Here is a 27,629-nt window from a genome sequence, read left to right as displayed (position 1 = left end):
AACAATATTTTATTTTTCTCACCAATGGACTATTTGGCTTGACTACATGTACACTTTGGATGGAGGCTAATGACTAGGACTCTTCAGCTTAGAAAAGAGAAAACCAAAGGGTAACATGATGAAAGTCTATTGAATCATGAACGGTGTGAAGAAAGTGAATTTATAATACTGGGGAAGCGCTATTTATCTCTGTGCATAACACAAGAACTAAGAGTTACTAATGAAATTAATAAGCAGCAGATTTAAAACAAACAAAGGGAAGTGCTTCCCACAATGCAATCTATGGAACTCATTGCCTGGGGATGATGTAAAGGCCAAAAGTATAACTGGGTTCAAAAAAGAATGAGATAAGCTCATGGAAGATAGGTTCAGCAGGGGTAATTAGCCAAGATGGTGAGAGATGCAACTTTATGCTGTTGCTGTCTCTAACCCATGGACTGCTAGAAGCTGGGATGATGGGATGCCCTGTTTTGTTCATTCCTTCTGAAACACCTAGTAATTGTCAGAAGACAGGACACTAGGTTAGATGGATCACTGATCTGACCCGGGATGGCTGCTCTTATGTGCCTTGGAACGTGAATTTATTACATGTCATGTGAAGTCTTTTAATTGCCGTTCTGCAGACTGGATAAATGTATGAGTAAAATGTAAGTTAGGTTTTGAATATAGGTGCTTTATCTTATAGCTACATCACACTCAAGATGGATTTTGTAGACTCATGTGTGACAGAATTACCAAATGGGAGTCATGTTTACAGGGCTCCTGCAACATAACATTTAACATAGCATCATGGGAAAAAGACACTTGGATTCATTTTAACATGGAAGGCTGCAACTTTATTATCATTTTACTTGAAATGTGGGGGTCAGGCTTGTGTGCTAACCCACACTCCAAAATACCAGGCAGTTATTTGGGCCCAGTAGGTGTTCAGTGGCCAAACAGACAATATTCAGGATCAACCCCTTATAGCCTAATCCGAAGGAATCACTCCCTCCTCTGACTCCTCTCACCCTGTCCCTGTGACAAAGAATGAGGAACATATGAAGGGCAACGCAGTCTGTGAAGACTTAAGATCTCCCCTTTTCCCTCCAAGCCGACAGAGTCCACCAGACTTAAGGAGCAGGCCCTTTTGCCCCTCTGCACTAAATACCAACTGCAAGTTGCAATGTAATTATAAACATGGAACTTTTAAATCCCCTCCTTATTCCTTATTACTGTTAAGCCAGCCTCCAGGCTGCTGCCAGGGAGATGAAAATACCTATTCGAGTTCTTGTCAATCATTCCCCATTGGAAAAATTCCTCAATATCCCAAAATCTGGTGATTGCTCAGAATCATACCGTCATAGAAGCACAGCTCAAAGTACACCTTCGTTATAGAATGGCTGCAGTATGCTCTGAGGGCTTCATAAACAATAAGCAGAGTGGGGGAGGGAGGGAATGAGAAACACAATACACACCTACAACATAACATAGTTAATTTCTTAGCTGTCAAGCTCCAGATTATTTTATTTCTATAAAGAAAATCTAATTAGGATAATATAACAAATGCAATGACAACATTTATGTTTCTAAATATGTGCTACTCAGGAAGTGAGAAGGTATTAATTACAGTCTCTGTTTTATTACATTCTGTAAACATAAAGCAGCAAAATTAAAACATGCTTTATTAAAATGTTACCTAAGATCTCGGTCTTCTTCACCATGTGCATCTAGATAAACAGAACCCCAAAGGCAGAAACGATGACCTCGAATGATGATGATTACAGATGCATTGATCAGAAGAAATATTCCTGTCCCAGCTCCACAGTTCTGAGAATGCTAAAAGTTATATTTTGGTGTTAGGGAGGGAAGAGAAGAAAGTTCCTAATAGTGTCCTGCAGTTTTATAATTAAGAGGCAAGAACATTTTATTTCAAACACACGTCAATTAATTTGAATCACGTCACTTACTAAAGAACAATTTGATCCTTGCCCCTAGTGTACACTTATCAAACATGAATGGGTCAGATGTTACTAGGGATTTGCATGATAAAATACTGGTTGGATCCTCCATGGTCCAGCATCCTGGACTAGGGGAGGCCCCCTGCCAGTGTGGCTGGGGAGCACCAGTCCTGGGGGGATCCACGGCTCTTTCTAGTCCCACTTCTGCCAGCCCAGCCAGGCATCCCTGGCCCAGCCACTGCCAGCCCTGCTGCTGCCAGCTGTCTGGAGATTCCCATGGCAGGACTCCCTAACCACCACCAGCCTCTCTGTTGGCAGCCTGGCTAGGGATCCCCAGAGGTGGCTCCCCAGCAGCTGCTGGCTGTACTCTGGGGCTCTTGGGTCCAGCAAATCTGTGGTCCTACTAGACCACGAATGTTGCCAGACCCAAGAGTCCCAGATCTGAGAGGTTGAACTGACATACCATGCATTTTATGAATAAGGCAAATCCTCCTACATCATGGGTTCCCAAACTGGGGGGAGGAAGGGGTGAAGAAATTCCAGGGGGGGGCACAAGGCGACCCAGCCCCTAACCCCCGGTGAATCCCCCCTTAAGTTTTGCTGCTATTTTTGTTTTTTGACCCCGGTCTGTTCCTTTATTTTTTTCTCAACAAGTTTTTTTTTGCTTGGGGGGAGAGTGGTGAGGGTCTCTCAAAAATCAAAAAGGGGGTATGCTGCTGAAAAGTTTGAACCACTGTCCTACATGATATGTTGCCATAACACATATACACTAAATTAGTTCCGCACAGAAAATGGTTGCAAACTCAAAAAAACGAGTGTTGTCTGAGAAAAGCAGAAGAACAACATCATGCTGCCCTGGGGAAAAACTAAATTATTAAAGAAAACTGAATGAAAGTGTTAAGCGCAATACCACTAACTTGCTCTAGAAGAAGTGCACAATTTGATAAGGCAAAATACTATTTTAGTGAACAGTAAAAGCATTTGGATTCAGATGGTGTCTCTCACCACTGTTTGTCAAAAGCTGGGAATGGGCAACGGGGGATGGCTCACTTCATGATCACCTGTTCACTTTATTCCCTCTGAGGCACCTGGCATTGGCTCATATAATGAAATATTCACAGTAGTAGGCTGCACGCTACCCTTCCAAATGGACTCCTATTAATTATCTGAATACTGTATTCTATTCTTTGTCATCTGCAGTATATTTTCATAAAAATTATCTCTCAAATGTTGTCTTATGTCCAACTATTTTAAAGTTTGATCATTTTTTTCTCCTATTGTATTATTTTTGTGTGACTGAGTTGGAGATAATACTATTTTCCACTTATAAAGCACCTCTCACCTTAAGCACTTCAAAAAGGTGCATGAATATTATTCTTAGGGTTTTTTTCATCATGTAAATTTTTAGGAAAAAAACACATTCAGAGCTTATACTCAAAAGAGTAACTCATGGAAATGTAATTTTAAATGGTCAAGTGTCATTTAATCCCAATGCCGTAAAAATATTTTAAAGGAAATTACTAGAACTCTGCTTGCCCTGTGAAAACAGTAGCCAGCTTTAAGTACAGTTTAATAGTTACCATTTCAGGGTTGATATTTGCAAATCCATCCTACTATTAACTCTAAGTTTTTTTCCTTGCATTTTATGCTGGATGGGGCATTATCACCCTTGAAAAAATTAAGAAACCAATTTTCAGGTTCCAGAGCTCCCAGGTCTACCCCTTCTGCTCTCAGTCTCTTGAGCTGCCTAACATGTCACATGGCAGCACACAGAGTTCTCAGTGAAACTACCCACATCCACCCACCCATAAATGCAAAAGTCACTAGGATTCAAGAGTAAGGAATATATTTTTAAAATATTAGAAGCACCACATTTTTAATTGTCACCACAAAAATGCAGCCTTAATTATCTTTATTGTGCAGGTGGGAAAATTGAGGCACAAAACCATGGAAAATGAGAACACAATCAGTTAAGACCCAATTATTCAGAAGTTCTTGCATATTTTGGGTATTACAGTTTTTCACTGTTCAGATGAAGACAATTGGAGTCACCTAACTGATGAAAACCTATCACGACCCCTGAAGTCAATGGGAGTTGCAGACAAAAAAAAACCACTCAACTTTTTTGGAAATCTTGAGCCATCTAAAGCCCGAACACTAAAACACTGACGCACCCAAACTCAGGGGACATTCTGAAAGTTATAGGCAAAAACTGACTCAAGTTCATACATTAAAAAAAAAAGGTGGTTTAGAATAGGAATCCAGTTGTGCTGATTCTCCCTTCTGCTTTTCTCTAACAGCAGAAATATACTCCGACAATGAAGAGCATGTGATTTACAGAATCCTCATGAAACGTGGGAGTCTTTAATTTTTAAATCATTTACATGAATATCCATCTAAATATAGTACTGATAAAATTGTAAACATTGATAACTCTTCTGTGGCTTATGTGAAATGAGTTTGTCGTCTCAGTCAACTTCCTAGTGGCCAACGCGCCACAAACAACATACACATAAAAATCATTACAACACTGTGTAGCCTTACTCTGAAACTTAGTATAGCTTTCTAATAATTCTTCAAGTTTTATATTAAGATTTCTTGGGACTGACACTGGACATAATACATTTAAAAGATAATGATAAAAATCCTATTTTCAAAAACATGTTTTCTTAATAACATTAGCAACAATCCAGATTAATCAAATAAAAATTAAAGACCACTATCTGTGTTGTTTACAGTTTGCATTTCATTCAGAAAAGGAAAATAGGCCACTCAATTAAACTTGTATTTCTCTTCAGTTTTGCTTTGTAGCTTCCGAGCACTTGTACAAAGCTATAAAATGAGGGTGAACACACTACAGGATATTAAAAATAAACTCATTTTCATTCACATTTAAATAAAACAGCTACAAATATCAGGCTGTATAAAATTTGTATAAAAACTAATTTTTGGACTTAAAAATCAATTTATCTTTAAATGTATTTATACCATATAATGGCTAGCCTTCTTGTGGAAATACCATGGATACATTAATTCGGGAACAATCACAAGATTCTTTTCTCAAGTAAACTTTGCAGAGATGGTACAGATGAACTTCCAAGTATGAGTGGGTGACAGCCATTAACTTACAGAACTGTTCTACCCAGTTAGTGCCATCCGCACTGGCTTCAGAGCTGACCCTTTGCTCTCCTTCATGGAAAGAGAACAATAGTAGTTGCTGTCCAAACACAAGGAAAGTGAGGACTGATCCTCAGAGGATGAAGAACCTACATCTCTCACATGAGCTGCCCCTGGGATAAGACCAAATGCCAAAAAGGCCTTCTCCTCCTAGAATTTTCCTGTGAGGGTGCAGACTAAAAATCAAATTAAAACATGCTTGGAAATGAAAACTGTCAGAGCTGAGAAAGGACAGCAGAAATTCTGAGCATGTTTTTTTGTTTTTTATTTAAAGATAGAGATAAAGCTACAGTAGTTTGAATCACTTATTGTAGAATTTCTCTCTTACCAGTACACATTCACAGTAGCTCTGTTGTTTGCAGCAAAGTCCTTTCAAACATACAAAGGTACCACAAACTAGACAAACAGCTGGATCTTTGGGAACCTTGGTACAGACAGTACAAGTCTTTCTGTGATAATACTGGAAGATGGTATTGTAATTTTCAGGCAACTGAAGGAGACATGGCAAGTCCCACTTAGGCTCCTGTATAAGCAAAGCCTAAAAAGAACATGACAGAAACATTAGTGCTGCATGTGTGTATTTATCTATACTGCAAGAACTTTAGAATTACAGAATATACATGTTAAAATTTTGTTTGAAGGAGCGAAAATGTGCTCTTTGAGAATGTGCTCTTTACTGCATTCCACAGTCCTTTCAATGCATTCGGCCTGAAGACAACTAAACATGGCTTCCTATGGAGCCTATTACAGCTACATTAAGACTTCAGACAAAGAGCGTTTCTAAAGAACAGTGGTTCTCAACCTATTTACCATTGTGGATCGCATATGTGGCCCACAATATGTTATGTGTAGAGCCCTACAACTCCATGAATATCCGCTGATATCTGCATCTGTGGATGCAGATATCCACAGCTTATTTATGCAGATATAAATTTTATATCTAGAACCCTGCAAATTTGCAGATATTTGCTTTATATCCATGGGTATCTGCAGCCATGAAGGTGGCTGTGGATATCCGTGGCTCATTTTTGCAGATAGATTCAAAAAATTTTATCTACGCAGCATTCTAGTTATGTGGGTTGCATCCAATGCTACGTCTGCAGCCCTGAGGCTGTCACATGAACTGTAGCTCTATGCTGACTAGGTCACGAGTGGTCCATGAGCCACAGGTTGAGAACCATTGCTCAAGAGCAACATGCTTCTTGCCTCCAAGAAGCTCATCATACTCTTATAAATGGCTTTAATAAGGATACAAACTTCCTACCAACTGCCTTTTGGAGCATAAGCCTTGTTTACATTATAATTGTGCCCCTGATTATAGCCATTAGTTTACAGACAGTGACACAGCTGCACCACTGCCAATTGCTAATACGGGCAGGCAAAGCTGCTACTTATATAGGTTGAACCTCTCTAATCTGGCACCCTCAGGACCTGAGCAGCGCTGAACCAGAGAATTTGCCAGACCACGGGAGGTCAATATTATCCAGCAGCATTACCACCATTTTCACTGCTTAGAACTAAATAGCAGCACAGAACACCACGAGCCAGGACTGGTGGCTATAAACAAACTTTATGAGATCACAGGAAACTTGGCCACACCCATGATAAGTGGACATCTGTCTGACTAAAATCATGCCAGACCTGGATGTTGCCAGACAAGAGAAGTTAAACCTGTACTGAAACTGCACAAAAACCGTAGGGTAAAGTCTGACACTGATGTCTAGGAACTTGCTTGATTTTCAAACAAATTGAGCATGCAAAAATTCCCGGTGAAGTTGATGGGAATTGCTATTTCCACTGAGATCAAAGGGAAATGTTAGATACTCAGTACATTTAAAAATCAAACAGATGCCTATATATTAGTTTCAGAGTCTAACTTTACCATCTCATTTTTAAAAAACTTGCCTAACATTTTTAAAGAGCCAATAATACATTACAGCTGAATCTATACCATTTTTGGCAGGATATCCACGGACGAGCACATAAATGTGAGGTTCTTTCTGACAAATTACTGTTCTGTTTTTTCACAAGAGTTTATTATAAAACCTGAAAGAAGTCTGATTTGCAAAGTACAATAAAACAGCAGCTTCCAGTGTTCTTTTTCAAATATAAAAATGATATCAATTATTTTATCATCATGGCTCAATGATCAATTGAATGAAACAGATCTACCGAGGGCAAGAGAATTTTTTTGATAACCATTACGGTTCAAGATTTTGTAACAAAGTTGTACCTGCAAAATATGCAAGTGAAACATGCAAACACAATACACACACATCGTAGTTTCAACTAGGCACCTTGCTGCTTATTTTTACATAATAAATTTAAAGCGTAGCATTGCATGTATACACACAATGTAACTAGAATCAAGTAATTCCATTCTCACACATCAGCACTGTATAAAGGAGGCACATTTTTTTTTACATACCTTCACTTGTTCTGCATGTCTGTCTGAAAATGAAGCCAATTCTAAGCACCACTGTGATATCATGTTAAATGCTGGCACTGGCCAGTCAAGGCAAGAGGCACTGGTGAATTGATGTGGTGACTGAAAAGATGATGATAATAGACCCAGGCAGTTTGCAAGAACTGTAAATTCTTCATCTTCCTTTTAGACATAAAACAAAAAAAGACTTAGATCATTTTGTGTAATAAATTCAAAGCATAGCACTATTTGTATCAATGCCATATCAATTAATAGGTAAGAGACTTTATAGCTGACTTGGCAGAGCTTGTTTGGAAGAAGCAGCATTCAGAGGAATTAAAGTTCATAGACATATACAGACACGCTCTAGTTTACCCAAAACATTCAGAGCTGGATTCTCCCATCCATCATGTTCACTTTGCACTATGGAAGCAATCGAAAGTGAATTTAAAGCAGCCAAGCATTCCCATGGGAGAATTTCCCCTGGTAGGGGATCTCTACTGGTGTGAAGCTAGAGGAAGTGACAGAGCCTCCCTCACCGCAGCCACCTCTTCAGGAACAAGGAGAAAGCACGGTGGAGTGAGGCTCTACTACACCTGATTCTCCACTAGGGTAAAATCCCTGAAAGACTTTATATCAGAGATGTACATTAAAGCTGCCCTGGAATGTGGGCAGCAAATGATGCCCATAAGAGATTAGCTTACAGTTAGCAGACTTAAGACTGAAGTCTAGTTTAAAAGGAATTACTATGTTCTCTACAAATATACAACAGTTTTTAAGGTTACTTTGTGATGTATCTGAGAGGCAGATAAGGCCTCTGGATGCTACAAATACACATGCACTTAATTTTAAACATGAGTAGTCCTGATAATTTCAAGGGAACTACTTACATGCTTCAAGATAAGTACATATTAGCAGAACTGAAACATAAGTTGATAATTGGAGAAAAGGAAGAAAACATAAAAAAGGCCACAAATCTATGCAAAGCACATTGATATCATGGGAACTGAATGAATGGGAAAACAATACATAGAATAGGTGTAATGAGAAAAATGTGAAGTATTCATAAATGAAAGAGTATGCCCAAGATGTATGCCAGCCAGCAATAAGTATATGATTAGTAATAATTAAAAAAGACTGATGTAGACAGAGTAACCAAGAGTAACAGAGAAGAGAGTGCAAAGAATTAAATGACAGATTATGCAAGGATAAATTACAGAATGGAGTATAAAAATGGAAAGAACATTTAAGTAATGGAGCTTGAACAAAATATTATGCCAAAGATTAGCACATTTTTCACTGGAACAACAGAAATAAGCAAAGGCTTAACAAATACAAGTTGAACCTCTCCAGTCTGGGGCTGGGAGAGGGATGGGGGACAGGGAAAGAAATACAAAGACTGTTGCTGTCATCAAGAGCTGCAGAAGGAAAGTATCTCTCAGCTAGTGGCAGCACTATATAGAAAGACATACTGAGGAGACCCTTGCCAGAAGAGTGGTAGAATCAGGTCAAGATATACTGAGTCAATATAAATTGAAGAGCAATAGAATATAAAATTACTAGTAGGCTAGAAAAAGAATGATGAAGGGTGAGTTGAGTTGCAATCCAGGGCAGCCCACAGCTCTACCCATACTGCTCCTCACTAGAAAGAATAGAAAGTTATACCATGGTCTGTGATTTCACTCTACATTTTGTCTTTTTCATGCAAAAAAGACAATTCTGAAACTGTTCTGCTCACACAATCTCTGCTGGGCTTTTATGGGAGTTATGAAAATGAAAAGGAGGAAGTGTCTGGCATATAATATACTGCAAAGTTAGCAGTTCTTGTTGCCATGACACCATCTACAAAAGTACATTAAATATAGTAAAACATTATCTAGAATCTTACAATGCATCTGAAGTCTTTCATGGGTCTCAGACATGAAGCAATGTTACAGCTATATACCTGCTCTAAATAATACAAAACATTGGACCTTTTCTCTTTTGGGGGTGGGGTAATACATGCTTCAATAATAATACATAAAACTTTCAATAAAAGAAACTGTGTCATTCTTCTTCATCCCCCATTGTACCTGACAACTGGGTAAATCCCCTCCGAAAAGATGATGTTGAAGAAGGCAAGTGATCCTGAGGAAAGGCAGGCAGAAATGCTGCAGATAACACTCTATCGACTCAGGAGACCAAGCACTAGGGCTAACCTAGAGTGAAAAGAGAGGTTATTAAATTCTGCTTTCCAAATTTTATGTTCCAAAGGCTAAGCATTCATTAATAATCTCTGATTTTTTTTTTTATTTTTTTTTTTTACAAAAAAAATATATATATATATAGTAACTGGGATATAGTACCTTCCAGTTATCTCTCTCAACTTTTCTCAAAAAGCTATTTCTTACATAAAGCCAACTTTAACGGAAGCAAAGGCTTCTGGTTGGTTAAGAAACAAACAACTCTTCTTCCCTCCCCCCAAAAAACCTAATTTAATATCAATCTTTTCAGATAGCTTTCCTAAAAAAAGAAGTCTATATAGGACATGGTGGGAAAAAGATTTAACTAGACAAACTACACTAGAGAAATGGGCTTTGATCTGAAAAAGAAGACCTTTATAAGTCTGTAGCACAATTTTTTTTTTCAATATACTGTTTCAATGGTCCTTGCACCAGTCAGGTTAAAATATGTGTACAACTTGAATGGGGATAAATGCTGGAAAAACTATAATGAGAGATTTTATGCATACAGTGGACATGTCCAGTCATTACAGAATATGAGGACATGAAGCATACCCAAATACTACAATTTGCTGGATACTTATTACCAAATTATTCTTTGGCGATCTCTCTAGGGCTAGAAGAATTCTCTCTCATCTGCTAAATTACTAATAGCCTCCCATTGGGAAAAAAAATAAAAAGCTCAACACTAGAGGAATGATTAAAAAATATATGGATGGTGGATGTTGTGGAAAAATGTACACATCAATAATGTACCCAGCAAAATAGAGGACATTAGATGCTTAGATACTTTGTTACCACTTAAGTCAGTACTCAGACAAAATGCATTCTCTGACTAAAAAAGCAGCATGCATGTCCAATATTTGATTATTAACATTTGATAGATACGTTTGGTTTAATGAAATAGAGTCAATGTTTCATTGGCTTTCATTCAGTTTAATAAAATCACCAGAAATAATGCATCCTGGGTGGTCTAAAGAGGCTCACTATAATGTAAGCACCTTGCTAAATAGAGATTTACTGACTACATTACTGCAGAATATTTCCAAAACATACAAAGGCTCAATTTGTTAACCTGTTAAAACTTTCTAAATAAAACAGTGAAACAATACCATTGCTAATTCTTCAATTTCTCCTTCCTCAAACATCTTCCCTTTAGAGAGCTCAGAAATCACATGACTCAGTAATGCTTCCCAAGACTTTTCTCCATTGGATGTATTCTGTGAATAAAGAAAAAGGAAGATTCAAATTGCATGTCATACAAAATAAGGAGAAAACTGTTTCTACAGAAGCTGCAAATGTGAAATACATTTCCTTTAAAGCAACACACACATTCTGAATCAAAAAGAAGAGATACATATGACATTGGAAGGATGATGTTTTAAGAACAAAAAAGTACCACATGACAATACTCAGCAAGTAGAAACTGAAACAGTATTTGGATAGTGAAAAGCTACTAAAATCAAATACATTTCAGATGGAATATATTTAGCATATATAGTGAGATCAAGTGGCAATTTTGAAACTGCAATTTGCTGTAATGCATTAATTAAACTTAACCAAGAAATGCTTGCAATTTCGATATACTAAATGAGCAAGAAGCTACCAGAAAATGTAATGCTATGTAGAGAATGTATAATACCTGTTACAGACAGGAAAAAATTATTCAATGGAATTTTTTTTTTCAAAATCAGCCACTGAGCTTTGTGCCATAATAATCATGTGTTAAGTACACATATCATTACAGAAAACCCATGTGAAATAAGCAGCATACTTCCATATATGTTTTTTCAGAAATTACACCAAAATACACACACACAATAATATCAGATACAAACTTTAGTTCATGTAAGAACAGCATAAACATGATCAACAATAAGAGACAAAATGTTTCCAAGATAATTCTTTTTAAAAATACCAGAATGGATGAAGTGGCCCGTAATATATAAAACCTCTACCACACAATGTTGTATAAAAATTGACATTCATTTTCCTAGTGTAGAACAAAATTAATCATCTCCATCAGTTTAAACTTACTACGGGTGAAATTCACCAAAGGGGCTAAGCTTAACTCCATTTTCCCATTTAGGCCCTTAGCTCAAGCTTTAAGGCAGTGGTAGGCAAACTGCAGTACATTAGGGTTCTTTGTGTGGCCTGCACAACATTTTGTTTACCATTGTCCTTGCACAGGGTTGCCACATTCTGCTGGTTTCCATCAAAGTAGGTTTTTTCCTGCTGGTATCAATAAATTGGCACTCATGTAAAGCAAGGCACAAAGTGAGGAGCATGGTGACTGCACACAACATTAACTTTGAGAGTCGTGTGCTCTATCTGCATCCAATTAAAGTGCTCCTATGGTTCAGTCGGAACACCCTACAAATACGAGGTACGCAAGCGCAGTTAGCAAAACTGCTCTAACCCGGGAGACCTTGGTTAGGACAATCTTGCAGCCTGTTGAGATGAAGGAGAGGCATTCATGAGGCCCACTCACTAGTCTAGGTTGCCCACAGGCCTGCTATTGGGGAGCAGGGAAGAAAGGCAACAAGGGGTAACTACCCGAGAGTCCACTGATTCAAAAGGGCTGGGGCTCCATGCCATTGCTACTGCAACAGCTCTGGACCCTTTAATTGCTGATGGAGTGCTGCATGGTGCACTGTGGTGGTTCGAAGGGCTGGGGCAGGAGACATGGCATACTCTGGGCAGTGCTCAGAGCTGCAGAGCCCCTCCCCCACACCTTATCCAGGGGTCCAGCATGGCTGTCTACTGCCCTGGTTGCCCATCACTACTCTAAGCAAATGGCCTCCAATCTTTTTTTGCTGGATGCTCATGTGATGATTTGGCAAAGAGATATTTCTCTTTTCACCCTGTGCTCCATCTCTCCATGACTCTGAATCCTATCTTCTGCCCATTCACACTCTCAGCTATCCTTTCCAGTCTATTCTTCTCCCTGGTCTTCAATGTCTGTCATAACATCTTTTATTCTTGTTTTGCTCCCCTTTCACAACTGTTCCTCCTGCCTTACTCTCTCGGTTACTAAAAGGCTACATACAGCTTGCAGAGAGATTATGGTTTCACTGGACTGGATTTCATGTAATCTCGTGGCTGAGCTCAGTAGGAAAAGGAGTAGAGAAATACACTTGACATTGAGCTACGCACACATGCCAGCTGTATTAAGCTATCTGCCAGAAACAGGGAAGGAAGAAAGGCTGCTGTCAGGAGCTACCAGAGATGATTCAGTTGCCTCTTCTGGATTATGTCTACTGGGGTATGTCTACACTACAGCACTAATTCGAACTAACTTAGTTTGAATTAGTTAATTCGAACTAAGCTAATTCAAATTAGCATGTCCACACTGAGTGGACCCTGAACTGAGGTTAAGGATGGCCAGAAGCAGTGCCTGCAGGGCATCAGATCAGGACTTAAGAGTGTGGAGCTGCTGCCTTAGGCTTGCCGAGGGCTGTGCTTAAAGGGACCCGACCCCCACCCCGGACAGACAGTTCTCAGGGGTTTCCCGCTTGCAAAGCAGTCTTGGCTTGGAGTGCCCTGAGTGCCCACACTCGGCACATCACAGCACTCGGCCATCAGAACGGCTGCACTTGCTGCAGGCTGCCATCCGGAGGGGGGGGTCAATCAAGGGGCTTCAGGAGAGTTTCCACCCCGAGGAGCCCGCAGAGCCAGTCCAGTCCTCCCAATCGGGGGCTTGTACCCCATTCCTCCCTCACCTCCTTCCACTTACCCCTTCCTAGCCCCCCTTCCTGATGTACAAAATAAAGGACACGTGTGGTCAAAAATAGAAACTCTCTTTAATGAACAAAACTCGGGGAGACTGGGAAAAGAAGGTGGGAGAGGGGAAGAGAGAGGGTGGGAGAGGGGAGGGCAACTAAAATGATCAGGGGTTTGGAACAGGTCCCATATGAAGAGAGGCTAAAGAGACTGGGACTTCTCAGCTTAGAAAAGAGAAGACTGAGGGAGGATATGATAGAGGTCTATAAAAGCATGAGTGGTGTGGAGAGGGTGCATAAAGAAAAGTTCTTCATTAGTTCCCATAATAGAAGGACTAAAGGACACCAAATTAAATGAATGGGTAGCAGGCTTCAAACTAACAACAGAAAGTTCTTCTTCACAAAGCAAATAGTCAACCTGTGGAACTCCTTGCTGCAGGAGGCTGTGAAGGCTAGAACTAGAACAGAGTTTAAAGAGAAGTGAGATCAAGTCATGGAGGTTGGGTCCATGGAGTGGTATTAGCCAGGGGGTAGGAATGGTGTCCCTGGCCTCTGTTTGTGGAAGGCTGGAGATGGATGGCACGAGACAAATGGCTTGGTCATTGTCTTCGGTCCATCCTCTCCAGGGTACCTAGTGTTGGCCGCTGTCGGCAAACAGGCTACTGGGCTAGATGGACCTTTGGTCTGACCCAGTACGGCCATTCTAAGCTCAGGGCTCAGGGTCGGGGGTCTCAGTGGACCACCTTGATTTTCATGCCAACCTGCTCCTGGGTGGCCAGGCTGGCAGCTATCCTGCCCTAGACGGCCACTTTCCTGTGCCTAGTGCAGAGGTTGTGGATGAGGTCCATGATGTCTGCACTAGACCAGGCGGGCGCCCGCCTCTTGCGGACCTGGGCAGAGGCGGGAAGAGGCTGAGGGCTGGGTGGCAGCAGGTGGCCGGCTCGAGCCGTGCCAGGTGCAGGGTCTGCTGGCTGGGTGCTGGCAGGCTTGCACCTGGCACGGGCACCGTAGCCAGCCCGTGCCCCTTTAAGGGCTCCGGGGCCGGGAGAGGGGCAGAAGAGTTTCCCTGGTGGTGCCCAGAGTGGCCACCAGGGAAAGCTGGGGAGGGCTAGCCCTTAATTCGAACACAGCCCTTAATTCGAACTAGTTAATTTGAACTAGGCGTTAGTCCTCGTAGAATGAGGTTTACCTAGTTCGAATTAAGCGCTCCGCTAGTTCGAATTAAGTTTGAACTAGCGGTTTGCATATGTAGTGCCTATCAAAGTTAGTTCGAATTAACTTTGTAGTGTAGACATACCCCTGAAGAGTGCAGGCTGGATTCAGCATCCAATGAATAGTTCTCTGCCTATCTCGTGCTCTTCCTAAAATGTGCTTCCTGTAGTTGGCAGGGTGGGGCGGGGGAAGAGAGGATATGTCAACCTTCTGGAATTGATATGGCTTCAGTTACCATTCGCTTTGATTCCCTACACAAACCACGAATAGCTGTCAGCAGCATGATGCCATTCAATGTAAAACTACTACCCACATAACGCTGTTAACATCCGTCACACACAGGTGTGACAATGAAAATGCTAGCTTTTCTTTCTAGAAAACAAAAATATGCTACCAAAACATATTTTGCAGCATATGTCAAGTGGTTTCACCGAGTACCTTTAAAATGAAAAAAAAAAAAAAAAATCCTCTGCTACTTTATAAATCCATTCCCTGATCCATGAACATAATTTGCAGCCCTAAAGCACAAACTCCCTTATGTGCTAAAAAAGCTATTATTCTACCAGAGAGGAAAAGTCTTTGTATGTAGCAAACCGGACTCCAGTATGCAATCATTCTGTTTTCATACAATAAAATATTTCACAGTAGATAGTTGATGAACCATTTAACATGTATGTACAGATAAAACCTGACCCATTCAACTAGCATTTTATGAAGAAATAAAAAGGCTACCTACATTTATCAAGTTGACGGTGAAAGAATATAAAGTGACAGCCCTCTTATCTACTTCAAGCACTTTCTATCACAGATTTACACCTGTAAAAGTATATCACTTTGGTCTCATTAAGATAAACAGAAAAGTGCACAGAACTCTTGCTAAAACTGTGGGTTTGAAATTTAACTCTTATTATGACAGTATCTGATGAAAAAAACATTTATTTAACAATAATGCAGCATCATGCTACTGCAAAGTAGGCTCAAATATTAAATAGAGGATCAGACAAAATGAAATTGCCATTTAGCCCCTTCTGGACGTGCATTTAAAAGATGCTGGTGTAAGTGCTGACCAGCATGACCAATTTGTGATAACACAGATTACCAGATGACTCAGTTTCCTTGTAAATATTACAAATGGCAGGAAAGTGAGGAAGGAGGATTAACTGCCTGGCCCACAATATTACTAATTTCTTCCTCTGGCTGCTTGGTTAACTCTGCACCACAGATTGCATTTTGAGAAGACTGTGCATAGCTAGTGGATGAATAACTATGAACAAAACTAGAAAATTCCATATTTTCTTTGCTACCATCCTTTTTTATTTACTGAAATTAATATATTAGGCTAGCTCTACACTTGCAAGTTTTGGTGACAAGAGTGCTGGTGACAGGCAAAAGTCGCCAAAACTGAAAACTTGCCAAATCGGTTTTTCTGGTACATGTGTCATCAACACATGGCCACATCTGCAACTTCCTCATCATCAGAAAGAGTAAAGCATTGTGGGTATGCATCTCACAGTGTCTTACATCACTTTCACTTGCTAAGCCTTGTGGGAAAGTGCAACATAGTGCTAGGCATGAAAAATGTCCAGTTAGCTATCTCTTTCTTCCCAGACATTCCTGGATTCCCAGTTTACCATTGTACCAACTCGAGCAACTGTAGAAAAAAAACACGTATTCTAGCCTTCTGGCCCTTACCGTGAGCAGTGTGCAGAAGACATGATGCACTGCAACATACCTAACTATGGACCTACTAGTGGACAATAATGACTCATCAAATTGATACCTGGATTCATTAGACTCCAATTCAGATTAATCAGAATCGGAGGAAGATAAATTGATATATAATTTAGATCTAGCAGACCTGATGTACTCAGGGGATTGTTGCTTTGGGGCTAGGGAAACCAACTCCAAGTGGTGGGACCATGTTGTCATGCAGGTGTTGGATGAAGACCAGTCGTTACAGAACTTTTGGATGCGTAAAGCAACCTTCCTGGAGCTGTGTGCTGAACTGGCCTCTGACCTGAGGCACAAATATACTGGAATAAGAGCTACTCTCTCAGTAGAAAAGCATGTGGCCATTGCTTTGTGGAAGATGGTCACTCCAGATTGCTACCTTTCAGTTGTGAATCAGTTTGGAGTGGGCAAGTCTATCGCCTGGGCAATATTTCTGCAAGTGTGCATGGCAATACATTATGTTTTGATGGACAGGACTGACACTATATGAATGATGAAGTGACTGGCTTTGCTGAAAAGGGCTTTCCTAACTGTGATGGAGTAACAGATGGGACATACATCCCCATTAGCACCATCCCACCTTGCTGCAAACTACATCAATCATAAGAGGTACTTCTCCATCGTGTTTTAGGTGCTTGCAGATCACCATGGGTGTTTCACAGACACAAATGTGAGGTGTTGTGGAAAAGTGGATGATGCATGCATCTTCAGGAATGGTGGCATGTACAGGAGGCTGCATGCTGGCACTTTCTTTCCAGCCCAGAAATTTACAGTGGAGAATGTGGACATGCCCATGGTGATCTTAGGTGATGTGGCCTATCCTTTGCAGCCCTGGATCATGAAGACTTACACAGGGCACCTGGACAGCAGTAAGGAGCTGCCAAATGGTGGTAGCTGAATGTGCCTTTGGCAGACTGTAAGGGAGACTGAGGTGTCTCTATGGCAGGCTGGACCTTTAGAAGGATCATATCCTCCAGCTGGTGGCCACATGCTGTTGCTCACATGATTTCAATGAGAGTAAGGGTGAACTATTTCCTCATGGGTGGAGCACTGAGGTACAGGGCTTGGACTCACACTCATAGCCACCACCCATTTCCTTGAGAAGAACCCATGAAAACCACCACACAATGTGCCACAGATACAGGAAATTTGGATTTAAATTTCCTGGAGTTTGCAGATGGGAGGGAGGCATCTCTTTACCTGTAAACATTACGTGGCTGAAGGGCAGCCAAGTTCAAGGTGATGTCCAGAGTGGTTAAACAGAGCATTGTGGGATACATACTGCAGTCCAGTAAACTCAACCAAAATCCTACCTGGTACACACTGCATGATAGTCAACAGTGCAAAGACAAAAGTCCTTTGTGGAACTGGAAGTTTGTTGTTGCAAAAGAGGGCCATATATCATGACATCTGTTGCACTGTAATGTGGGGACACAGTGGTTTTGTCACCCAAAGGCAGTTTTTGTCGAGAAGCATAGGTAAGGCCTAAGACTGACACCTGGTACATCTAATGGGACTTCAATTTTATAGAGAGAATACTCTATGCTATTCCATTCCACTGTAGCTAGCTACAGAATCCATTTTCTAAAAAAGTCTTAGTGTCAGTCTCTAAATCAGTTCTTCATTGATGGCAAATTGTGAAACTTCCCAAATCTATTCCTATATTATAGAGTCTTTATTAGATTTTCATTATCATTCAAATACATAAAATCTCACACACACACACACACACACACACACACACAAAAGAATAAGAAGGACTTTCTGTTCTTGACAAGCAGAAGAATTATCAGTGCTCCTATCAGAAAAGGACTGATATCACTAGATACAGAGGCAGTATGTAAGCTTTTGAGCACAACTCTACAAATCTGTAATATAACAATACTAGAATTTTAATGTATCACAGGAATAATTACTTATGCCAAAACATGTAATAGAGTTCACTGAGATTAAGCTAACACAAAACAAGTCTGACTCGTTACTTACAGAGTGGTAGAAAGAGAGATGAAATTGTAATGATGCTTGGCTAGGGATGTGAAAGTGTAACCACATACACAATTAACCTATGAGCCTGGGCTTATCGGTTAACGTTCATAGTTACACGGTACACATAGAGAGCTGCATCCCCCTCTCCCACCAGCCTCTGATACAGAGGCAGCAGCACAGGGTGGGAGGGAAGGGAGACGGAGGGGGGGAAAGCAGGAGCTGGTCTGCATGGGGAGCTGGCTTAAAAACTGCTCTCCACATGCACCAGCTCCTGAGGAGCCAGCTGCTCCCTGAATTTTTCAGCATTTACATGATTATTTAATTAAACACATTTTAACATACCTATGCTAGGTGACATCTATTCATTAAGTTTACCATTGTATTGATACACTATACTAATAAATGTTTCACAAGTTAACAAACAACTGTACCGATATGTAGTTTTAACTGACCAACCTTTTTCAGAGCTCCAGAGTTCTTCCACACCACCCTGTCTTCAACATTGCATTTTACAGAAAATGCTGCCAGAGCTTGGGTATACAATAATGTAAACAGCACCTTTACAATGCAGGTAAAGTGTTCTATAAAGTAAACAAAGAGTTATTGTATTTCACATTTTTTAAACCATTACTTCAACTGATTTTAGACAAACTACACAATCTCTTTCAATTTTCAAACATAATGTTTCTTAAAAGCATAGTGAATTCTGTATGAAAAAACCCCAAACTCTCTCAGCCTGCAGAGTCCTAGAGGCCATGCTCCAGACCAAGCCCAGAAGTGTACACAAAAGTGAAAGTTAGGGATGTAATAGTGTAGTCGATTAAACGATTAGCCAATAAGCAAAACCTTATTAGTTAATGCTATTGACTACATGCATTCCCCTTCTCCCCCCTGCCTGTAATTTTTTTAGAAGGCTGGCCAGCAGCCTGGCTCAATCCTGGCTGGCACCAGGTCCCAAGAGCTACCTCCACTGTGGCACTGGTATTTTAGGAGCCGGTGGACAGGCAGCCTGGTTCAGTCCCTGCTCGTGCCTGATGCTACCCCTGCTGCAGCTCTGCATTAAAAGTATTTTAGGAGCCAGGTGGGCAGGCAGCTACCCAGGATCCAGCATGAGCCAGAACTGAGTCGGGCTGCCTGCAGATCAATTGTAAAAAGTAAGTTCCCACCATCTTCCCCTTTCCTACTTCAAGTCAAACCAGTCCCATACTAAGGGGACAGTCTTCCATACTAGCATAAACGTAGCCCTGATTCATATTAAAAATAATGGAAATTAGGCATTTAAAACAAGTGTCCATTTTTGTCTTTTTGTTTAGTAAATGCTCACAAGAAATCCATACACAGACAAAAACTGCAATCTTCTGAGCTTCTCTTTTCCCCTAAGGCTCCATTGTCATGGTGTTTCCACCTCCAAAGACCAGCCTTCTTTCATTCGTGTCAGGGAGGAAATCCACAGTTTAAAGAACAACATATGTAACCCCCACAGTTTCTGCATGTGGTTCACTGTACCATGTAGTGGTGCTTAGACCACTTACAGACAGAGAGAATGACTTTACTCTACAGCCTTAGCTGAGAATCAGCTGGCTTTTAGCTCAAGCCGTAGAGGCTAATGCACTAAGCTCCAGAGGTCTCAGGTCTGGTTTTGCCTGTTGGAGCTACACATGCACATTTGCACATAGTTTTACATATCTGCATCTAACACAAAATGTATTCTATTCTAGTTTAGGATCAAGCTCAGGTTCTCAATTCTGATCTTCTATGTGGCAAGACAAAGATTTGAGCCAGCATGAGACTGAATATTAATTTTACATCATGAAAGGGTAAATGAAAAAAAATATAACTTCAAGAGACTCTCCTCTGTCATGATGCCTATTGAGAACAACTCGGGAGGTGGCTTTCCTTAGAGTTTCTCATGCACCTGTTTTAATTATTTTTTAAACAAACTCAAAACAGCATTCCTAGGATCAGATTGCATATGCAAGCTATAAATGTTACACTTGTCTTCCACCTCCTTGTCATTCACTTCTATTCTACACCCAACTGTAATGTCTTGACTTTGCTAAATTACAAGGTCTTTGGAGTAATGGTTATAAGTGTGTACAACATACTGAAGCCACAGTCCAGTTTGGAGCTCTGGGCTTTACTGCAGCACAAAAAAATAACAATGATTATAGTGACACTATGGTATAACTACCATATAGATTAACTATAAGCTTTTTGCATGTCCATTTTAGGCATTATTATTACTGCTCAAATTAAAGATCTATCATATCTCTGTTGCTCTACTTACAAAATACTTGCATTGTTTGCATTAACAGTAAAAGATAAATTTTTTCTGATGTGTAGAAATTTTAGCAGAATTGCTTTCAGAACCAATTTGAATTACTTGGTAATGCTAAAATATTTATGTTAAGAATTTACAATTGGCAGAAAATGTGATTTGTATAATATACAGCAGCAAAGTAAAGATAAATGTTACATAATATACTTCAGTCCATATGCAATGCAGAGATCCTAGCAGTACTGGTAGGTTTAGGGGGACTAGCAGCCTTTCTTTCATAAACTCGGTTTCTGCACAGGCTTTAGCATAGGCTGTGTAAATGGACACTCAAGTATTTTGAGCCCAAAATGATGATGTTGTTTAAAAGACTATTTTAAAAATCCAATAGAAATCATTGTGAAAAGCATTTCTTAGCAGAGTTGAAAACCCAAATCTCACAACAAAGTCACAATAATACATAACTACCTTCCTCCTAGGCAATAGCACTGCACTCCATTTTGTTATGAAAACACCAGAATGCAGTAGCGGATCTCATCAGCACAGAAGTTACTAATAGCACATCAGCTCAGCATTCTTCTGCCACTGGTTCCCAATAGAGCCTGATATTAAGTTGAAGATCTGTATCCTGATCATTAGAGCATTTAACAGCTGAACACAGGATACCTAAAATATCATTGCACCCTCAGGGACCAGATCTGCCTTCGATGAGGCTCTACTCTTCTGGTATCAGCCTCACAGGCAAAGCCCATCTGTGCAGAAATAAGGGCTTTCCTAGGGTTCTACACTATGGAATGTAGAATTCTCCACTGTAGAAGCTAAGGAGAACCACAAGCCACACCATAATGTGATACAAGTGCAAGAGTTATTTTTTCAACCTTGCATTTTCTAAGAACAGCGTTTATCACATACTTTTAAAAACCACACATGCACACTAGTAATATAGTTTTGCCTAGGAGTAAGGAGCAGTACAGGCAGTCCCCGAGTTACGCGGATCCGACTTATGTTACGAACGGGGATTTTCTCGCCCCGGAGGACTGGAGCGGCGGGACGCCTGGTCCTGCCGCCCGCCTTCTCCGGGGCGAGAAAAGCTGCTCCCCGTCTCCCTGGTCTGCTGGGAGAGCCAGCAGACCAGGGAGACGGGGAGCAAAGTGGAGGAGGACCCGGGCCGGACCCGCGGCGCTGGTCTGGAAGCGCCGCGGGTCCGGCCCGGGTCCTCCGCCACTTTGCTCAGCGTCTCCCTGGTCTGCAGACTAGGGAGACACTGAGCAAAGCGGCGGAGGAACCGGGCCAGACCGCGGCGCTTCCAGATCAGCGCCGCGATCCGGCCCGGGTCCTCCGCGGCTTTGCTCAGTGTCTCCCTGGTCTGCAGCGTCTCCCTAGTGCCCCCCCCCCCAGCAGACCAGTGAGACGTGGAGCAAAGCCCGGGGCCTGTGGTAGAGCTGGTGGGGCGCTGCCAGTTGGTCCCGCAGCACCGCTCCTTGGCGCTACTGGACCAACCCGGCAGCACCCCAGCTGCTCTGCCCCAGGAGTCCTGATTCAGCCGCTGCTGATCAGTTTCAGCAGTGGCTGAATCAGGACGCCTGGGGCAGAGCAGCTGGGGTGCTGCCGGGTTGGTCCAGTAGCGCCGAGGAGCGGCCGCGCTACTGGACCAACCCAGCAACACCCAAGCTGCTCTGCCCCAGGCGTCCCCAAGTCAGCCGCTGCTGAAACTGACCTGCGGCTGACTACAGGAAGCCCGAGGCAGAGTTGCTCTGCCCCGGGGTTCCTGGAATCAGCTGCTGATCAGTTTCAGCAGCAGCTGACTTGGGGACGCCTGGGGTTCTCTTCAGTTGAATCTGTTTGTAAGTTGGAACTGGTGTCCAGATTCAGCCGCTGTTGAAACTGATCAGTTTCAGCAGCGGCTGAATCTGGATGCCAGTTCCGACTTACATACAGATTCAACTTAAGAACAAACCTACAGTCCCTATCTTGTACGTAACCCGGGGACTGCCTGTACAAGGAGAGGAATGAAGAGGAACTGCATTTGAGAGACATTAGTCTCCTTGATTTATTTAATAATTCTAGAAGGATCTAAAATACAGCTTTGGGTGCTGTGTAATACCATAAATAGAATAGGGAATGTAACTAATTTTAATGGATTGGAGAATGAATTAAATAAAGCAGTCTAATTTTCTCTCCAATGTGAGTGAAGTACACCAGGTCAACAAACATCATAAAGGCTAAAAATAATATTAATTTTTAAATAAGTATTTTAATTCTAATAAAGCTATTGTTACAAAGAGCTTTTTATAGAATATATTTTTTATCTTGAAAGTGTCTTGTAAAAGGTCCTTTCCTTGATTCCTATTGAGTCCCCTTTGCTTTGTTTTCTTGTACAATAGGAAAAGAAGACTTCTCTACACTCTTTAAAATGATAGGAAAGGCTCAAGCATCTTGCATTCCACTAATCCCCGGCAAGTGTAACAGATCCTAATGGGCTCTTGCAACCACCAAAATTTAAAGCTGTCCCAAGGCTGTTAGAAGAATGTAAGTGCTGCATTTAAATTACTTTTCAGTTGCCCCCTCTGCTCATACTATTCATAGCTTTCGAGGATCTGAGGGTATGTTTCCACTGCAGAAGGGGTATGTGTCAACCAGCCCTAGTAAACAGATGAGCTAGTGAACACTGTGCTGTTGTTGGTGGCATGGGTTAGCCATCCCAAGAACAAGCCTGCCTGGCTCCAATGGCTAGCCAGTACTACGAAATCCTGATATTTTTGGTGCTCTAGCTCAGTGGCTCCCAACTTTTTCTAGCATACGGACCCCTTTTCAATCAATTAAAATATTATGTACACACCTCCTCCCCAAGCAATATAGCTGTGTGGGAAGCAACATGGGCGGAGGGACTCACTGGCTGCCGGTATGGAGATTCTCAGTTTCCAGCTTTCAATAGACCCCCTACAGTACTGTCACAGACCACCAGGTTGGAAACCACTGCTCTAGCTGAAGCAGAGCTACGCTAACACATGCCTGTCTAATGGGGCTAGGAGACACATTTAGCACCTGCAGTACAGAAGCAGCAAATTTTAGTCAAGAGATATTTAGGGTATTTACGATTCCATTCTAACATAACTAAATTTAGCCACTGTATTTAAGTAGGTTTTAATGTGGTTATGCTTTTTGTATTTTAATTGAAAAAATTGATAAAAATAAAATTTACAGATCAGGTTTTTCACAATATGAACGTTAGGCCCTTTGGGAATCCAACACCATCTACCCACCCTCATTGAAAAGACAGAATGTGTTTGGAGTGGAGTATTTACTTTAAACAACATATTAATAGCTACTATTTTTTTTGTTGCATATTAGGAATAAAACAAAATCATTTTCAGGGGAACATTACAGGCAGTCCCCGAGTTACGCGGATCCGACTTATGTCGGATCCACAGTTACGAACGGGGTTCCTCTCCCTGGTCTGCTGGAGACCAGGGAGAGGAAGCAAAGCGGCGGAACACGTGGGCAGCGGACAGGGCTGTCCGCTGCCCACGCGCTCCGAGGCTTGGCTCTGCTTTGCCCCTCCCCCCCCAGTCTGCAGACCAGGGGGAGGGGGAGGGCAAAGCAGAGCCAAGCCGCGGAGCGCCCGGCCAGCTGACAGCCCAGAGCGTCTGGGCTGTCAGCTGGCAGCGCGCTCCGCGGCTTGGCTCTGCTTTGCCCCCCCCCCCATCCCCCTGGTCTGCAGACCAGGAGGAGGGGGGGGCAAAGCAGAGCAAAGCCGCGGAGCACGCGGGCAGCGGACAGCCACGGCGCGTCTGGGCTGTCCCGCTGCCCCCGTGCTCCATGGCTTTGCTCCAGACACCTGTGGTACAGCAGCTGGGGCGCTGCCAGTTGGTCCCGTAGCGCCGCTCTGGGCGCTACTGGACCAACCGGGCAGCACCCCAGCTGTTCTGCCCCAGGCGTCCTGATTCAGCCACTGCTGGTCAGATTCAGCAGCGGCTGAATCAGGACACCTGGGGCAGAGCAGCTTGGGTGCTGCTGGGTTGGTCCAGTAGCGCCGAGGAGCGGCGGCGCTACTGGACCAACCCAGCAGCACCCCAGCTGCTCTGCCCCAGGAGTCCCCAAGTCAGCCGCTGCTGAAACTGACCAGTGGCTGACTACAGGAAGCCCCTACCCCGGGCTTCCTGGAATCAGCCGCTGATCAGTTTCAGCAGCAGCTGACTTGGGGATGCCTGGGGTTCTTAAGTTGAATCTGTATGCAAGTCAGAACTGGCGTCCAGATTCAGCCGCTGTTGAAACTGATCAGTTTCAGCAGCGGCTGAATCTGGACGCCAGTTCCGACTTACATACAGATTCAACTTAAGAACAAACCTACAGTCCCTATCTTGTACGTAACCCGGGGACTGCCTGTATACATTAACATTATGTATTATGTAAATATAAAATGAGAATAGTACACTGACTAAACTATCCAGACAGTGTGTCTTTTTATTTAACTGTATAGCAGATTAAGGTGAAATACAAGTGCATACAAAAATCATCCCATTTATCTTTAATATATCTTTATGTAACCTACATTGAAGTCCACTCAAAAATAGAGTTTATAAAGGAAAGGCTGGCAGACTCCTAATTTTAGCAGTACTGTGGTAAGTCGTTTATTGATACCTTGACATGTTCCTTTTTATTCTGTCATTTATATCAAATTAAATGTCAAATGCTGGACGGGAACAACTGCAAGTAAAAGAACTTGCTGAGTAAGCAAATTCAAAGGAAAAGGTTAGCCATTCTGCATAAATTGGAAAATCACTTAACCTAAATAAACCTTTTTCTTTCACTGAAACTTAAACAGATATTTGAAAAAACATCCAAACAAAGAAAGGCAGTATTACAATTCAAGATAATCCATGAAAGGCCACCAAAACCCTGTGTATAGTATAGAAATGGAAATATTTACTATTCAAGCCAGGACTCTTTCTCTGTTTATTCAAGATACTTATCCAGTGATGAAAGATTAATATTCACCTAAGGTGCTGCTTGATAACCACCCACCCACCCACAAAGTTGAGACATTGAAAATACTGGCCCCTGTATAGTGCCAGAGGGGGATTCAGGCTATAAATGGCCAATGGAGGCAAACATTACCTCCCTTATGAAGTCATATACTGTTGTATATCACAAGAAATGGCTCCTGGGCAAGCAAAGAGGGTGGGGGGATGTCACTGACATGCTACAAATCACTTAAGCTTAGAATGGCATAAGTTAGAGTAGCTCCCGGATGCTTTCACAGATGCTCATGTTGAATTGGTGAAGAAGTAGGAATCTATAAACAGTTCTCTGTTGTTCCAAGCCCACCTCATTCCTGTGGCAAGCAGAGTGCTGAGATGAACAGAGAAACAATTGAGCTCCACTTTTTGGATATTCAATAGGTTGTGCTCTTCTTTCAGTCTCTTGACCAATGTCCTTGCATATTATTAGAAGGCATTGCATTCTCAAAGATATAATCTTTTAGGCAATATCTGCAAAGGATTGCCCTGGCTTGGTCACTAATAGGGCCCTACTAAACTCACAGTCCATTTCCTGGGTCATAAGGTTTAAAAAAATAAATTTAATGTTTTCTGCTATTTAAATCTGAAATGTGCTGTTATAATTTTAGGGATCCTTACCCAAAAAGGAGTCGAGGGGGGGCATAAGGTTATTGTAGGAGTGGGGGAGGCTGCAGCACTGCTACTTTTATTTCTGTGCTGTTGCTGGCAGTGTGTTGCCTTCTCAACTAGGAGCCTGGAGAGCACAGCAGTACAGAAGTAAGAATGACACACTATGGTACTGCCATTCTTACTTCTGTGCTACTGCTAGCAGTGTGCTACCTTCAGAGCTGGATGCCCAGGCAATAGCTGCTCTGTGCAATCACCCAGCTCTGAAGGCAGCACAGAAGTAAGTGTAGCAGTATCTCTGTGCCCCTGCCACTCCCTTTTGGGTCAGGAGCCCCAATTTGAGAAGAGAGGGTTACTTGTGCGGTAATGGAGGTTCTCCAAGATGGTTGTCCCTGTGGATGTTCCACCTTAGGTGTCTGTGGCGCCACTAGTCAGAGATTTTAGGTAGAAGTGCTTTCGGTAGGCTGCATAAGTGGAGCAGATGGCACACGTGGTAATGCTTCTCTGTGTGTGCAGCCTGCCATCTCTTTAGTTCCTTCTCAGATCCAGAAAGCATTTATGTCTGAAGCAGAGGTGAGGAACCATCTTGAAGAACCTCCATTACTGTACAAGGTGAGTAACCCTCTCTTCTTCGAGGAGTGTCCCTGTGGGTACTCCACCTTGGGTGACTATGAAGCAATACTCATGTTCAGAGGCGGATGCTTCTGCTGGTCACTAACTTGGAGAGTAGCTAGGACTGTCTGTCTGAAGCGAGTGATGTGGGACTGGTAAGTTTCAAGAGCACAGTTCTTTGAAAACCTGCGAACTGAGGACTATGTTGCAGATCTACAAATGTCCATAAGAGTATACTGTGCAGGTAAGCTGTAGAAGCCACTATAGCCCTCGTAGAGTGTGCACGTAGCTGCAATGGAGGGTCCTGGACAAAGGTGGAATAAGCCAATCTGATGCAGTCCTCTATCCACCTGGATAACCTCTGGGTAGAAATTGGCATGCTCAGGGACCTCTCTGTGGTGGATATGAATAACCTTGGTGACATGCATATTTGTTTAGTTCTGTCCAAATAAAATGCAATCACCCTGTGGATATCCAGCGTGTGCCATGCAGCCTCCCTACTGTGCGTGTGAGGCTTCAGAAAAAAAAAAAAAAAACACCCCACAGGAAGTTTATGGGTTCATTGCAATGAAAAGAAGTTGGGACCTAAGGGAGGAATTTTGGGTGTGGACGAAGGACTACCTTGTACTGTGAAGGAGGGGGAGGGGGGTCTGTTATCAGTACGCCAATTTCACGCATCCTCCTGGCAGATGTGACAGCT

The 27,629-nt window shown here is 42.1% G+C and overlaps 1 protein-coding gene across 5 annotated transcripts in view; it reads right to left on the bottom strand.

The window, feature by feature from the left end:
* Positions 1-27,629, bottom strand: part of UBR3 (ubiquitin protein ligase E3 component n-recognin 3) — a 242,138-nt gene that overhangs the window by 4,780 nt on the left and 209,729 nt on the right. For all 5 annotated transcript variants that reach the window (XM_075933593.1, XM_075933589.1, XM_075933590.1 and 2 more), the window contains 6 exons: positions 18,872-18,996; positions 10,877-10,984; positions 9,615-9,740; positions 7,546-7,725; positions 5,446-5,655; positions 1,679-1,818 (listed from right to left, as the gene is read on the bottom strand). In XM_075933593.1, coding sequence (XP_075789708.1) covers positions 1,679-1,818; positions 5,446-5,655; positions 7,546-7,725; positions 9,615-9,740; positions 10,877-10,984; positions 18,872-18,996 — 889 coding nt within the window. The remainder of the gene's footprint in view (positions 1-1,678; positions 1,819-5,445; positions 5,656-7,545; positions 7,726-9,614; positions 9,741-10,876; positions 10,985-18,871; positions 18,997-27,629) is intronic.

The sequence above is a fragment of the Pelodiscus sinensis genome, chromosome 7 (assembly GCF_049634645.1).
Source record: "Pelodiscus sinensis isolate JC-2024 chromosome 7, ASM4963464v1, whole genome shotgun sequence".
NCBI classification, from domain to species: domain Eukaryota; kingdom Metazoa; phylum Chordata; order Testudines; family Trionychidae; genus Pelodiscus; species Pelodiscus sinensis.
The sequence above is the reverse complement of the archived record's forward strand: the minus strand, read 5'-3'. Positions and strand labels throughout refer to the sequence as shown.